The sequence below is a fragment of the Melopsittacus undulatus genome, chromosome 2 (assembly GCF_012275295.1).
Source record: "Melopsittacus undulatus isolate bMelUnd1 chromosome 2, bMelUnd1.mat.Z, whole genome shotgun sequence".
NCBI lineage: Eukaryota > Metazoa > Chordata > Aves > Psittaciformes > Psittaculidae > Melopsittacus > Melopsittacus undulatus.
Genome location: NC_047528.1, coordinates 25,660,245 through 25,672,668, shown reverse-complemented (window position 1 = coordinate 25,672,668; position 12,424 = coordinate 25,660,245). Strand labels below are relative to the sequence as shown.

Genomic DNA, 12,424 nt, shown 5'->3' with positions numbered 1-12,424 from the left:
GAGAGTAGTCTGGATAAGCAATTTTCATATGCAAAACTTCACAGCAATCGTAGTATGTATACTTACCAGGTAATCAGTGTTCAGTAATGTTTACAATACAATATGTGGTTTCTAACTTGCAAACAGAGATCAAGTTAAAAAGGAGTATATTTCCAGTGAACAGATTCTTTTCCATCCTGAAGAGGTGACCTAGTTGATACAGTCATACCAAACAGACTGATAACTTCAGAATACCTTTTATACAATCTGATATAAAGACACTTAAAAGGGGCCAGATGAGTCTATCCTCAAATTTACTATTAAATCCAAAAATACTGCCACAGGCATGACAATAATACACTGCTCTCTACATCTACCTGGAGTAAGATTAGAACAAAGGAACTTAACCAGCAGCAAAATGAGAACTAAATCAGACATCAGGAAAACAATAAAGAACAAAAATCAATTCTGAAGGAAGATCATAGGCTTCCTGTTCCTGGGCTTTTCTTCTAAGAGTAGATTAGACAAACATCAGTCAGGCATGGTATCATGTAACTGATTCTGCATTTCAGATTAGTATTTCTCAACCCATAAAACCATGCCTTATTTCTGTTGACCAAGGAGTACTCCATGCCTTAACAGACTACTACATGGTTGCCAGCTAGAAAAGGCTTTGCACTTTCTCTGCTAGAGAGAAATAGCTAGAATGTTGACAAATCAAGGTGTGGATTGTTTTGGGGTTTTTTAGATCCATTCTAGCTGTTTTGATCCCTGTGTTAATGCCATTACCTGTGCTTTACTTTGGTACAAATGAGAACAAAAAATCTGCCTCAGATTTTCAAGTCTTCACCCTCCCCCACTTTGAATTATAGTTCAGTGTAGGCAATCACTGCTTTTTCTCATGAAGCATATTCACAGGAATAAATGTAATTACAAGTTTCAAAAGGTCAAGACATGAAATACACCTCATCAGTGCAAACCACCAGTTCATCACTTTTCTTAGCATAAGCTACTGAAGGCAAACCTCTCTAACCTGCCACAAATACTGGTAAATTTCCAGCATCATTTCTGTTTTGCCTATGACAGAAAGGTGTTTCTTATAAAAGGAAAAAAGCTCCACCAAGAGACAGGCATGAGAGGTCTGTAGTATAGCACTACTGAAGCAGCAGACGTTCGCTAAGAGACATTTTTTCTAAAGACTTGACCTTGTATTGAGCAGAGAGTTGACAGTGAAATCATTCACTGACCTCCAAGAACTGCATTTGCTGAATTTAAATTAAGAGCAAATGTAGATGCAATTCAATTAAAATACATTGAAGTACACACTAGTGAATCCCAAATTTTGTGTGGAAATCATATTTAAAGGTATTTTTTAAAAGTGAAACAATGCTAGTGCTACAGAAATTGTTTCCCTGATCAATATAACTATTGATCAAATAGTTATCAAAACACATTTTGCTCTGTTTAAAAACACAATTAATAGAAGCCAGTGAAACAAGATAATGTGTAAAAGTACTGAGGGGTATTATCTCAATGAAAGCTCTGTAATTTTAGCCTGACCCTAAAAATATCTGTCAGAGGCATTTCCATTCCCATTCTTTCATGAAGTTTTTAGAGCATGGATGGTCTTTACTTCCAGAAAACTATTTCTGACTCTCACCAATTTTCTGTTTCTGCATGCTTATTTTCTGTGATCTCCCTGAGCATACATATACACTCACAGAATTGCTCTTTTTTAGTTTTATAAAGAATTAATATTGTAGCTATCACCTACTGGTTTCTTTCTTCAATTGTTAGATCCACAACTGTCACTTGTGACAAACCTTAAAAGCAATCTTGCACGATACCTTACCATTAAGTGGCTGACAGAACTACTCTGAAGTGGGCTTCTGACATTCTGCATACACCATTTTGGACCTGGACTCTTATTTCCCTGGTTTGGGAATTACTGAACTGCAGGGCACTTGTTCCCAGTGCAAGGTGAAGTAGCTTAGTATTGCAAGGAGGTTTTTAACTTCATACAAATTAGAAAAAAAAAAAAAACCCAACATCTAAATTTGGGTGGAAGAGAAGTGACAAGTCACAGGAAGCTCTTATTAAAATCTCACCTCAAGAAGCAAGATCCTTTTCCTGTCAGGCTATAAGCAATGGCAGTAAACAAACCCACATCTCTTAAAATGCAGCACATGTTGTTTGAAAACAAACTAATCTCCTCATTACTATTTATAAAAAGCCTAATGGAACCTGAAAGTGTGCTCAAGTAAATGCACAGAAATCTGGAGAAGATATGGAAGTGGATTTTTAACAATTCATGGAAATTGTCTAAATTAACTACCCCAGTTTTTCTCTATTATCAAACTTGGTTATGAAATATATTAAAAGTCCCCAATATTTTATTCAAGAGACTACATTACAGAACAGCAATACATTAACCTTATGTTATAGAGAGATGAGTTGAATGGTTCGGACTACTTTATTTCACACCACATTTCACATCTATTAAGCTGTGGTAAGTCTCAATTTTAAGGAGAGAAGAAGGGGGGGTAAAAAAGAACCCAGTTCCCATGTTAGGCAGATTTCATAATTTAAATAACATGAAGGAAAACTGTTCTGCTCTAATGCACAATAATTTTAACTAGTCTTTATAGAAAAAAAAAACCAAAACAGAACTAGCAACCTAACTGACCAAAGAAATGCACCAACTCTGACAGAAATATAAAACACAATTTTATTAATGTGTCCTGGTTTCGGCTGGGAGAGTTCATTTTTTTTCTTATGGAAGAATTATTTTTCCATTATGTTTTACAATAGATTACTTTTTAAATTTATTAACTAAGTAACAAACTCAGCATTCATGCCAAATCAGGTCTACAGCCCACAAAGTTACAAGAAAAACAATGCTGCAAAGCAACAACCTGAGTATGAAGAAGTCTCAGCTTAAATCTGAGATTAACATCTTATTTTCTACCCCAAACATTTAAAAAAAAATAAAAGACCAAAACAAAAAACAAACAAACAAAAAACCCCAAAAAATTAAAGGATAAAAGCATGAACAAGTATTCTAACTTAAAACGTGCATCCTCATACTCAAGTTCCCACAGTCACTGCATTTTTGGGAAACTGTTCCTCACCGCTATCATGCAGCTCTTAATTAAAAAGACTCCAAAACACTACAGGTTCAAATGCCACATAAGAGAAAAACTCCTGAAGATGCAGTTACAACCCCAATGTTGCAGTCTAAGAAAACAGTTCACTTACTATTTCAATTTGCACAGCTGGGGAGAATAAAGTTACAACTCCAATCAAAAGACTTTGGCTATTGACTTTTCTTTGGCTGATTTTTAAGTGAACATTCTGTTCTTTTAATTGCAGTTTGCTTTAAACTTTATACTAATTCTAACTCCTTTTGACAAAATTTACTTTCCACAAGAACTGACCAGGCATGAAGAGGGTTTACCTAAGCCAAAGGTTTCACCTGCCATTTAGTGAAAACAGCCTTAAGAATATTACAGAAAGACAGACAGACATCTTTGATCAAACCTGGAGCTAACATGTATTCTTAGAAAATGAAGGGATGCAAATAAGAAGCTGTGAAATACAAATTCAAGTATTTGCCTAAGGTAACTCTCTTTGCTATACTGAGTGAAGACAGCAGCCCATTTTTGCTAAAATTTTAAATATAAAACCTATGTCTTTTTTAAAATCTTAATCCCTAATTACTGTAAATGCATTAAATGCATCTGAAAGTGTAATGTCTTGCTTCAGTTTTAGAACATTTAATTGAATCCTAACATTTTTTTCCAACAAAAACTCAGCCAGTGTAAACAGGTAATGCTAAGCATAATAAAATACCCCTTTTTTTGACCAATAACTAGTACAGCAAATAACTTACTGCAAATAAGAGTAATTTATTTAGTTATTTTTTAAAAATGGCTAAAAACCATAAAAACAGATGAGGACTTAATGTAGTGAAGGGGAAAGTCAAAAAAACTTTCCTGAAGGACACTGTAAACAACTGGTTCAGCAAAATGGCATAATGTATTCTCTCTGCTATTTCAAAATGTTCCATAATTGATCATTGTGAAAAAGAACATAACTGATGTAAAAAGGAAGAACATAATTAAATTGATTTTTCAGGCTAATGTTTAAAACCATACCATTACTCAGCACTGATTTAAGAACTCACTAACACTGTGGTACATAAAATGGATTTTTTTAATTGAAAAATATTTTGATGTTACATTAAAAAATTACACAGAAAAATCTACTATATTGGTGCTATTAAAATACAAATTCCCGTTATCCTAAATTTCAAGAAGCTTCTACCTGACTCATGTTTTCTTGTGAAAAGCCTATCATAAAATAAATAGCTGGTAGGACCAGACTGAGTAGAATACGAATTTGGCACTGAGGAAATCTGAAGACAACTTTTGTGTTCATGGTAACAAAACAGACATTTTTTTACAGTAAGAGCTCCAAAAATTTATTACACTCAGGAATTACTGCTTTGTTCAAGACTAACCACTCTTGCTTTAGGGTCATTGTTTCTATTGCCTTCTTTTTGAATGGGTCCAACTTTCATCTCTGCATTTCAGTTGCCATTTAAGGACAACCCTTGGAAGACAGAGAAGCCATGTCCTCCCAGTATCACCATTTACTCCTTTATTGGCTAAGAAATGTCACCGGTTAAGTTGAAGGAGTCATCAGTTTAAGACCTGCATTTTGCCTGACTGTAGGCAAAACTTCCGCTTCTCAAGAAATCCCTAACATTCAGTTGCAGACGCCTCTTCATGTGCCTGATGTAAACCAGAGTGATACATCAGAACAAAGTTATTTAATGAATTAAAAGGTGACTAAAACCTCCCAAACAGAATAAAACAGCCTTCCCATTGTAGCTTTGTGATCTTAAGTTTTGCCAAGAAAACTAAAAAAACAACTTTATTAATGAATGGCACTATCAGTCTTCCATAACCATTATATGGTAAGATGACAAGTATTGTTTGGCTTCTGCTAGTGAGAACTTCATGACATGCTTTAAAAAATTTGTGCTCTCTGAGGCTGTAGATACCCTCTGAAGGACAAGCTACTTCTTAAACCTTCTTTTGTCCACACACTAGGGGGATTTCTGCCTCTTAAAAGGAATTAGCAGAAAGTCCTTTAAGTAAACTATTGTAAGGACTATATTATAGAAGTACTGATGTACAGTCTGCATAATCTCCTTTAACGGTATTTAAGGCCAATCAGACATACACCACTTGGGATTGGTCTTGGTATATTCCATTCTGCTTCAAAACGATCAAAGTAGCTTTCTTTTTCTTGAGACTACAAAAAAATATGACCACCTCTCTGTCCCACTACTTTGCATTTTTATATTTAAATTAACAAGTTTTCTACTACTTGACTTCTGCTCACTTATTAAACTGTGACTTTGCCAAATTCTTCATTTTGTGTCAAACAGCACTGTATTTTATACAGCTATCCTACATTCAACTCCTAAAATATGTACATATTACACACTAACTTCATGGACTCTCACGGGACATAACCCACTTCCTGCTGAAGTCCACAAGATGAACCTACTGATTTTGCAAGTGCACCCAGAGCTCTCCAAAGCCATAATTTCTACTAGAAATTTATCACTGGAAATAATTATTTCTGGTCTCCAGTGAGCTGTATGTAATTTTCAGAAGAAAGCTCATAAAGCAAGGAGATTCATTCTTCTACACTGACAAAGCCTAAAGCTGTAAAACCAAATACCCAAGCCATAAAAACAATAAAGACTACTTGAACCTGTCATAGGCTATTATCCCCTTCTTATGAATAAAAATACTTAAAAGAGCAAAATACAATTTTTTTCTTCCACAAGAGGCTGAAAGAGCCAAGGGGAAAAGTAGTCTTTGTTAGGCTCACTGAACAGTGCTTACATATTTTACAGTTAGCTTTAAATATGGCAGAGTAGGGTATAATCCGACTTTCTGTTCCCACATACAGTCCCTGAACAAGAGAGTGATTTCCACTGGATATGATGCATTAACAAGAAGCCTGTGAAACTGATGAGACACTGTGGAGGTCCATATCTGTTACAAAACAATGTAACTTATATTACCAACTGACATTAGGTAAAGCATATCCGTTTTCAGCACGCTATACCACTATAATTGATTCTCTTCTCTAAAAGACCAATTTTTACTGGTACAAGCACTAACACGTTTCTTACCTTTTGTACCCCTGTAAAAAACTAAGAGTTCAGTATTTTTATTCCAATCGAGCTACAAACTCAGATAGTGTTAAAAACAAATTACAAATTAAAATAAATTTAAAAGTTATTACTAAAAAATAAGAGTAGCAGAATAAGATCTATAAGATAATTCCATCAGTATTATCATATCTTAAAGAAATAAATAAGCTAGTATACATACTTTTCTGCCTGGAGCTTTGTGGTTTTTACTATTAAGTCCTGGGTTTGCTCCTTTGCTGCCTAGAATACAATTAGAATCATTAAGCATGTGAAAACCACAAATGTATCAGATGTATTACACAACCCTTAAAATACGTAATACTTTTGAAGCTTTCTGACCATAAGCAGTTTAAAGAGTGTACTCTTTGAAACAAAAAGCCTTCTTGAAAGAAGTACTTATTAACTCTACCTATTTTCCGGCATGAAAATACACATTAATAACCTTCTCCACATATATTTTAATCTCTTTATAGATTTATATTCATGCACCGTTGATTAATTTAACACAAAAATATTATTATAAACATTGAAAATTGTTCTGATTATCTTGTTTGTCTATTGACTATAAATTGTTTGCTGTTGCAAACTGCAAAATGAAACAAGTTCCTTCAGATGCTAAACCACCCAGTACCACTGTTCATTCAGATATTCTTAACACGAATACAGCTCTGCTGGTCTAGCAATTTTAGCTCCACTGTCCAAACAGCTTACAGGGCTTTTACAGGGCGGTAAGGAGCAAAAAGGATTATTAGGAAAAATTTCTTCACCAAAAGGGCTGTAAAATATTGGAACAGGCTGCCCAGGCAAGTGGTGGAGTCACCATCCCTGGTGTATGTGTAGATGTGGTGCTTAGGAACATAGTTTAGTGGTGGAGTTGGGAGTACTAGGTTAACAGTTGGACTCAATGATCTTAAAGGTCTTTTCCAACCTAAACTATTCTATTAGGTTTTCCAATCTAAAACATTCTATGGGATGAACATTTAGAACATCACAGTACTAAATGTTCAATGATGACAATGTAAGGGAACCCATACAGAAACAATTTTGTTACAGACAGAAGCGTGACTAAAGGGATTGATGCAACTGAAGTTAAAGAGTTCTGAAACTTACTCTGCAAGAAGATAAAAGGCATCAGGAGCTGTTTTCCCACTGGATACCACCAGTGATCATTTAGACAGAAAAATAAGAAGATTTAACCAAACAAAAAAAACTGAAATCAAAATGCATTCAGCATGGAGTAATACTGCAAGTGAAGAGGTGGAAACAGCTATAAAGATATTCTGCATTAATAATTTCACTAAATTATGGTGTTTGCCAAAATGGAGATGCCAGTCATGAAATCCGTAAGAGGTTTAATGCAAGAATATACACACACTGATTCACTTCAGCCTTTCTATCAGGCACATTTCATTAGTTACAGTGGAAAAGCAGTCAAGGTACAGGAATGCTTTGAAAGGTGAAAGTAGAACTGCAGTCACTCAAGTACAACTTTGGTCATCAGAGGGAGCCTGAGCTGTTCCATGAATATAGACAGTGGGCAACACTAAGGTGCATTTGCTGAATTTTCTAAAGGAAAGTATTATGGTTTTGCATGCAAATTTGATAAAAACTCAACAGAATTTACTGAACATTTAGTAGTTTCAAAATACTTTACCTTTAAGCTTTTAATATCTTATATAAGTTGCAATATTGATGGTTTTTAATGCATTTGTATTTTAAACTCTTTTTTAAATAATACTTTCAATACTTCGGCCTAAGAAAATGAAAAAAGACTTATAACAAAAGACTAGACCTGAACAATCCAGTATGCAAACCTACTAATTCCAGACTGGTTTCTTCCCCCCTTCCTTCAGAGTTGTAGATTTTAATAAACCAGAAAGACAGAAGAAATTTGCTTCCTTTCCAGTACTTTCTGGACAGAAGTACTGATTGCCGAGAAGAATGCTAACTGTAAGACAGCAGTAAGGAAAGAAAAGCAGGATTTTTTAGACCTAGGTAAATATCAGGAAGCCAGGTTTTATTTGCGTGCATTCAAATGCAGGCCAGATACTGTTTTTATTGTATCTATGTGATGCAAGAGCTTACATCTAATCAAAACAAGGTAACTGGTAGAAAAGAGTCAGATAAGCCAAACAAAAGAATCAGAAGGTTGGTACTGGAAGTTTCTTGCAGATCCAAAATATAAATACTTTTCTCTTCCTTCCCACCTCAGTATACTAATTAAAACTTGCATTATCCTTCAACCTGTCTTTATTTCATTGCAGTACTCGCTTTCTTCTCTGCCTTTCACTGCATTTTTTTTAAGTCATTGTCCTGAAATCAGATCTGACTGCTTATGTGGACTGCATGATATTATAAACTTATAAAACAAAAAGAGGTAAAAATCTTTTTGGTTTATCAATATATAATCCCTTTCATATCTTGTATTTGTTCTGTTCTCTTAATACACCGCTGTCTTAGCACACCTTTCTGCCTTACATGCTATAGATTCTTGTCTTTGCATCTTCTACTTGCTCTAGTTAATTCATTTTTGTCTTCTCATTCAGCCTGAGCACATGCCTGCCAGTCTTCGTGTTCTATTACAGATAAAATACCAGAGTATTGGAGAACCTAGTGCTAGTTCATGGGCTTATTAACTTACATTCATGCAGACAGAGAAAACATGGGTTGAACTGATACAAGTTAAAGTCCTGCAGGGCTGTAGAGGAAATCTGCTGCAGGGCACAGAACAAAACTACCTACTGACTTTAACAGAAAAAGAAATCACTGCAGGGTGGCTCTACTCTGGAAAAATATAATCACAGATGATAGTTACAATTTATGATCTAAAGACAGGCAAGAGTAAAAATCTGCATGGACACTTTATTCATTTCCACATTTAAGAGTTCAATCAAACAGTTCCTGAACTGCATTAGGGAACACAACCACATTAACAGTGTTCAAAGAAATCTGAGACCTCTGAGGTGCCTTATCTATTGCCATCACAACTGAAAATTAAGTACTGCAGAGGGCTACACTATACACTTACAGTTTCTGGAAAAAGTTCATCAAGCTACAATCATTCTTATGGGAATTACAGCCAACGGCCATGAAACCTATTCACCTAAGCAGGAGGACACCTAATGTACCCACACACACATAAGGAGGGAAACAAACTGTTGTCACAGGATTTTTTTACTGAAGGATTCTCATTCACATGATACAGCTTATGTGCTATATTCAGAACAGCTTTGCTTTAGCAAAACATCCACACTTCAGTATATGTAAACCTTGTACACTAAACCCAAGAAAATTTAGTAACACATTCTAAAACAAAACTTTCTCCCCCCTAGAATGCTTTGGATTCGGGATTAATATGGAACAGAACTGGTTTTGTTGCCTATCAACATTCTGAAATACTTATGAAACAAAACCAAGAGAACAAAGATTGGCACACTAGACTTGTCTCCCTCTTTGGATCAGAAGATACTTTCTTATGAATATATTTAAGGTATTTATATGAAGGCATAACAGAAGAGAGGTTATCAGTATGAAAGGTACACAAATTTTAAATTCAAATACACAAATGTACATTAACCTTTGGTCTCACATACATCCAATCTAATAAAATATTTTCCCTCCACTCCTCAAATGGATTTCACACTACTATTCTCAAAATAAGTATATTGCTGCATACTGAAGTGCAATTTGGAAGAAACTAACACATTTTCTAAACAAGTAAAAAGAAACCGATTAATGTCCTAAAGTAATATGACACACATTCTATGGAAACATCTCGGTATCACTGTTAGTACTCCAACATTTAAAAAAATAGGTGCATGTCAAAACAAAACATATGAAAAGAACATCTATTCATATATTACCTTCAAACGACTGGACATATCTTCACAGCAGCTGCTCATCGCTTGTACATCTTCATTTATACTCTCAAGCTCCTAAATAAGTTCAAATATCAGTAACTGTGACTTAAACCAGAAATGCCATGCCTAAGCTGAGCTTCATCCCACCAAAACAAGATGCCCAAGCTAGAAGGCACAGATTTGCTCTAGATTCCCTGTTAATGGCGAGAATGTACCTCTAAAGATCATCGTTCACCTGCGATTTTAATCTGTTTGAAACATCACCTCTCTCTGTGCAAGACTTTTCATCAAATGAAATAAACAATGAAATAGTTTTACTGTAAAAGTACATTTGTCCTGGAAAATCAGAATCTCTCTTAAATCTTTTTTTTTTGTTTTGACTTTAAATTACATAGCAGTACTCTCGCCAGACAGCTAGTCACACTGTAAGAAAATGCTACCTCTTTAACTTGCTTGAATATGTGAACAAATTCTTCATTTATGGCTAAGCTTCGTCGTTCAATGTCTCCACGCAAGTTTCTTCGGGTGCGCAAACTGTTTTCAACAAAAAAGGTTGAGAGAGCCTTGAGTGCTTCCAGCATTTCCTAGAAAATAAACCAAAAACACACTTTAACTTTCCATACAGTTACAAAGAAGTTGGTTACATTGTCTGCAACCATCCTAAACCCATGGTCTTATAAAAAACAACCAAACAACACTACTACTGGGTTTAGACGAAAAACGACCTAAACACAATCTAGATCAGTTCATAAACAAAAAAAATAAATGCTGAGTCTTTCTTATTATATAATCAACCAGGTTGGAAAAGACCTTTAAGATCATCAAATCCAACCATACCCCAGGACTTCAAAGATCACCACTAAACTTTCACCTCATCTACACGGTCATGAACACTTCCATGGATGTTGAGTCCACCACTTTCCTGGGCAGCCTGTTCCAATACCTGATTACCTCTCTGTGAAGAGATTTTTCGCGCTACCCAAATTTTTTTCTAATATCCAAATAATATACTTGCATGTTATAACACAGAATTTTGACTATTTTATAACAGTCGTCATCAGTAAGATCACATTCGGTTAAAGCATGAGCTAACCACAGTTACAAAACATTTAAACCAAACAAGCCTGAGACCCGTGCCCGAGCTAAGCAACACAAACCTCCCTCCGATCCGAGGGGATAGGGCAGGTGCTTGGCATGTCAGCGGAGCAGCAGAAATGAACCTGACTGTTACTGAGTGTTGCAAACGTCAGGCTGCGCCTCCGCAGCGGAACTGAGGGTACGACCGGGCTCGCTTCCCAGCCCCGGAGCCTATCGGGGCTCGCTGCCCCTGACGGCTCATCCGGCCGATTCCCCGCAGGACGCTCCCCGCCGGGCAGGCCCCGGCCCCTGCCTCGCCCCTCAGCCGCGCCCGCCCCACCTTGTCGTTCTCCAGGCGGGTCTCCAGGATCTTGTTGAGCTTGCGGGACAGGGGATTGCTGCCAGGGGCAGCCGGCAGCCCCGGGGTGGGGACGGCGGGTAGCTGCGGCACGGCGGTGTCGGCCATAGCTGCCCCTAGCGCTGCAGTGATGGACCGGGTCTGGCGGAAACGCGCTCCCGAGGCTTTGGTTCCGGCCTGGCCTAGGGCGCCGGCCCGCGGCCGTTGCATGGCAGCAGGTTGGCTCCATGGTATAGGAGACACTCGGGAGAATAAATAAATCATTTGGGGATGGTAATAAGAAAAAGAGTTCACTGTGGTTTGTGTTCAGTTCTGAGCCTCTTAATACAAGAGAGATACTGAGTTACTGGAGTGGGTCCTGAGAAGGGCAGTGAAGCTGGTGAAGGGTCTGGAGAACAAGCCTGATAAGGAATGGCTGAGGGGACTGGGGTTGTTTAGTCGGAGAAGAGAAGCCTCAGGGGAAACCTCATCGGTCTGAACAACTACCTGATAGGAGGTTGTAATGAGGTGGGGGTTGGTCTCTGCTCCTCAGTAACAAGACATAGGATGAGGAAACATCCTCAAGCTGCACCAGAGGAGGTTTAGCTTGGATATTAGGAAAAATTTCTTACGGATAGGGTGGTCAGGCATTAGAACAGGCTTCCCAGGGAAGTGGTGGAATCACGATCCCTGGAAGTGTTCAAAAACTATGTAGACAAAGCTCTTAGTGACCTGGTTTAGTGGTGAGCTTGGCAGTCATGGTGTAATGGTTGGACTTGATCTTAAAGGTCTTTCCAGCCTGGTTGATTCCATGATTCTATGATTTAATACATGAAATAAATGTTTTTGTTACAATCATAACTAAAAAGGAAAAATAAATGGACTCTGGAAGTATTCAAGGCCAGGTTGAACACGGTTTGAGCAACCTGGTCT

General features: G+C 37.0%; 1 protein-coding gene across 2 annotated transcripts in view; it reads right to left on the bottom strand.

Moving 5' to 3' along the window:
- COG6 (component of oligomeric golgi complex 6) overlaps nucleotides 1-11,634 on the bottom strand; it is a 57,839-nt gene extending 46,205 nt beyond the window's left edge. The window contains exons 1-4 of one of the 2 annotated variants that reach the window (XM_005147697.3): nucleotides 11,495-11,634; nucleotides 10,518-10,661; nucleotides 10,081-10,152; nucleotides 6,399-6,457 (exon numbers count right to left, since the gene is read on the bottom strand). In XM_005147697.3, the coding sequence (XP_005147754.2) occupies nucleotides 6,399-6,457; nucleotides 10,081-10,152; nucleotides 10,518-10,661; nucleotides 11,495-11,620 (401 nt within the window). In that variant the 5' untranslated portion in view covers nucleotides 11,621-11,634. Of the gene's footprint in view, nucleotides 1-6,398; nucleotides 6,458-10,080; nucleotides 10,153-10,517; nucleotides 10,662-11,234; nucleotides 11,348-11,494 lie in introns of those variants that run through there. The other variant, XM_031047742.2, reaches the window with a different exon arrangement.
- Nucleotides 11,635-12,424: the final 790 nt, after the last annotated feature.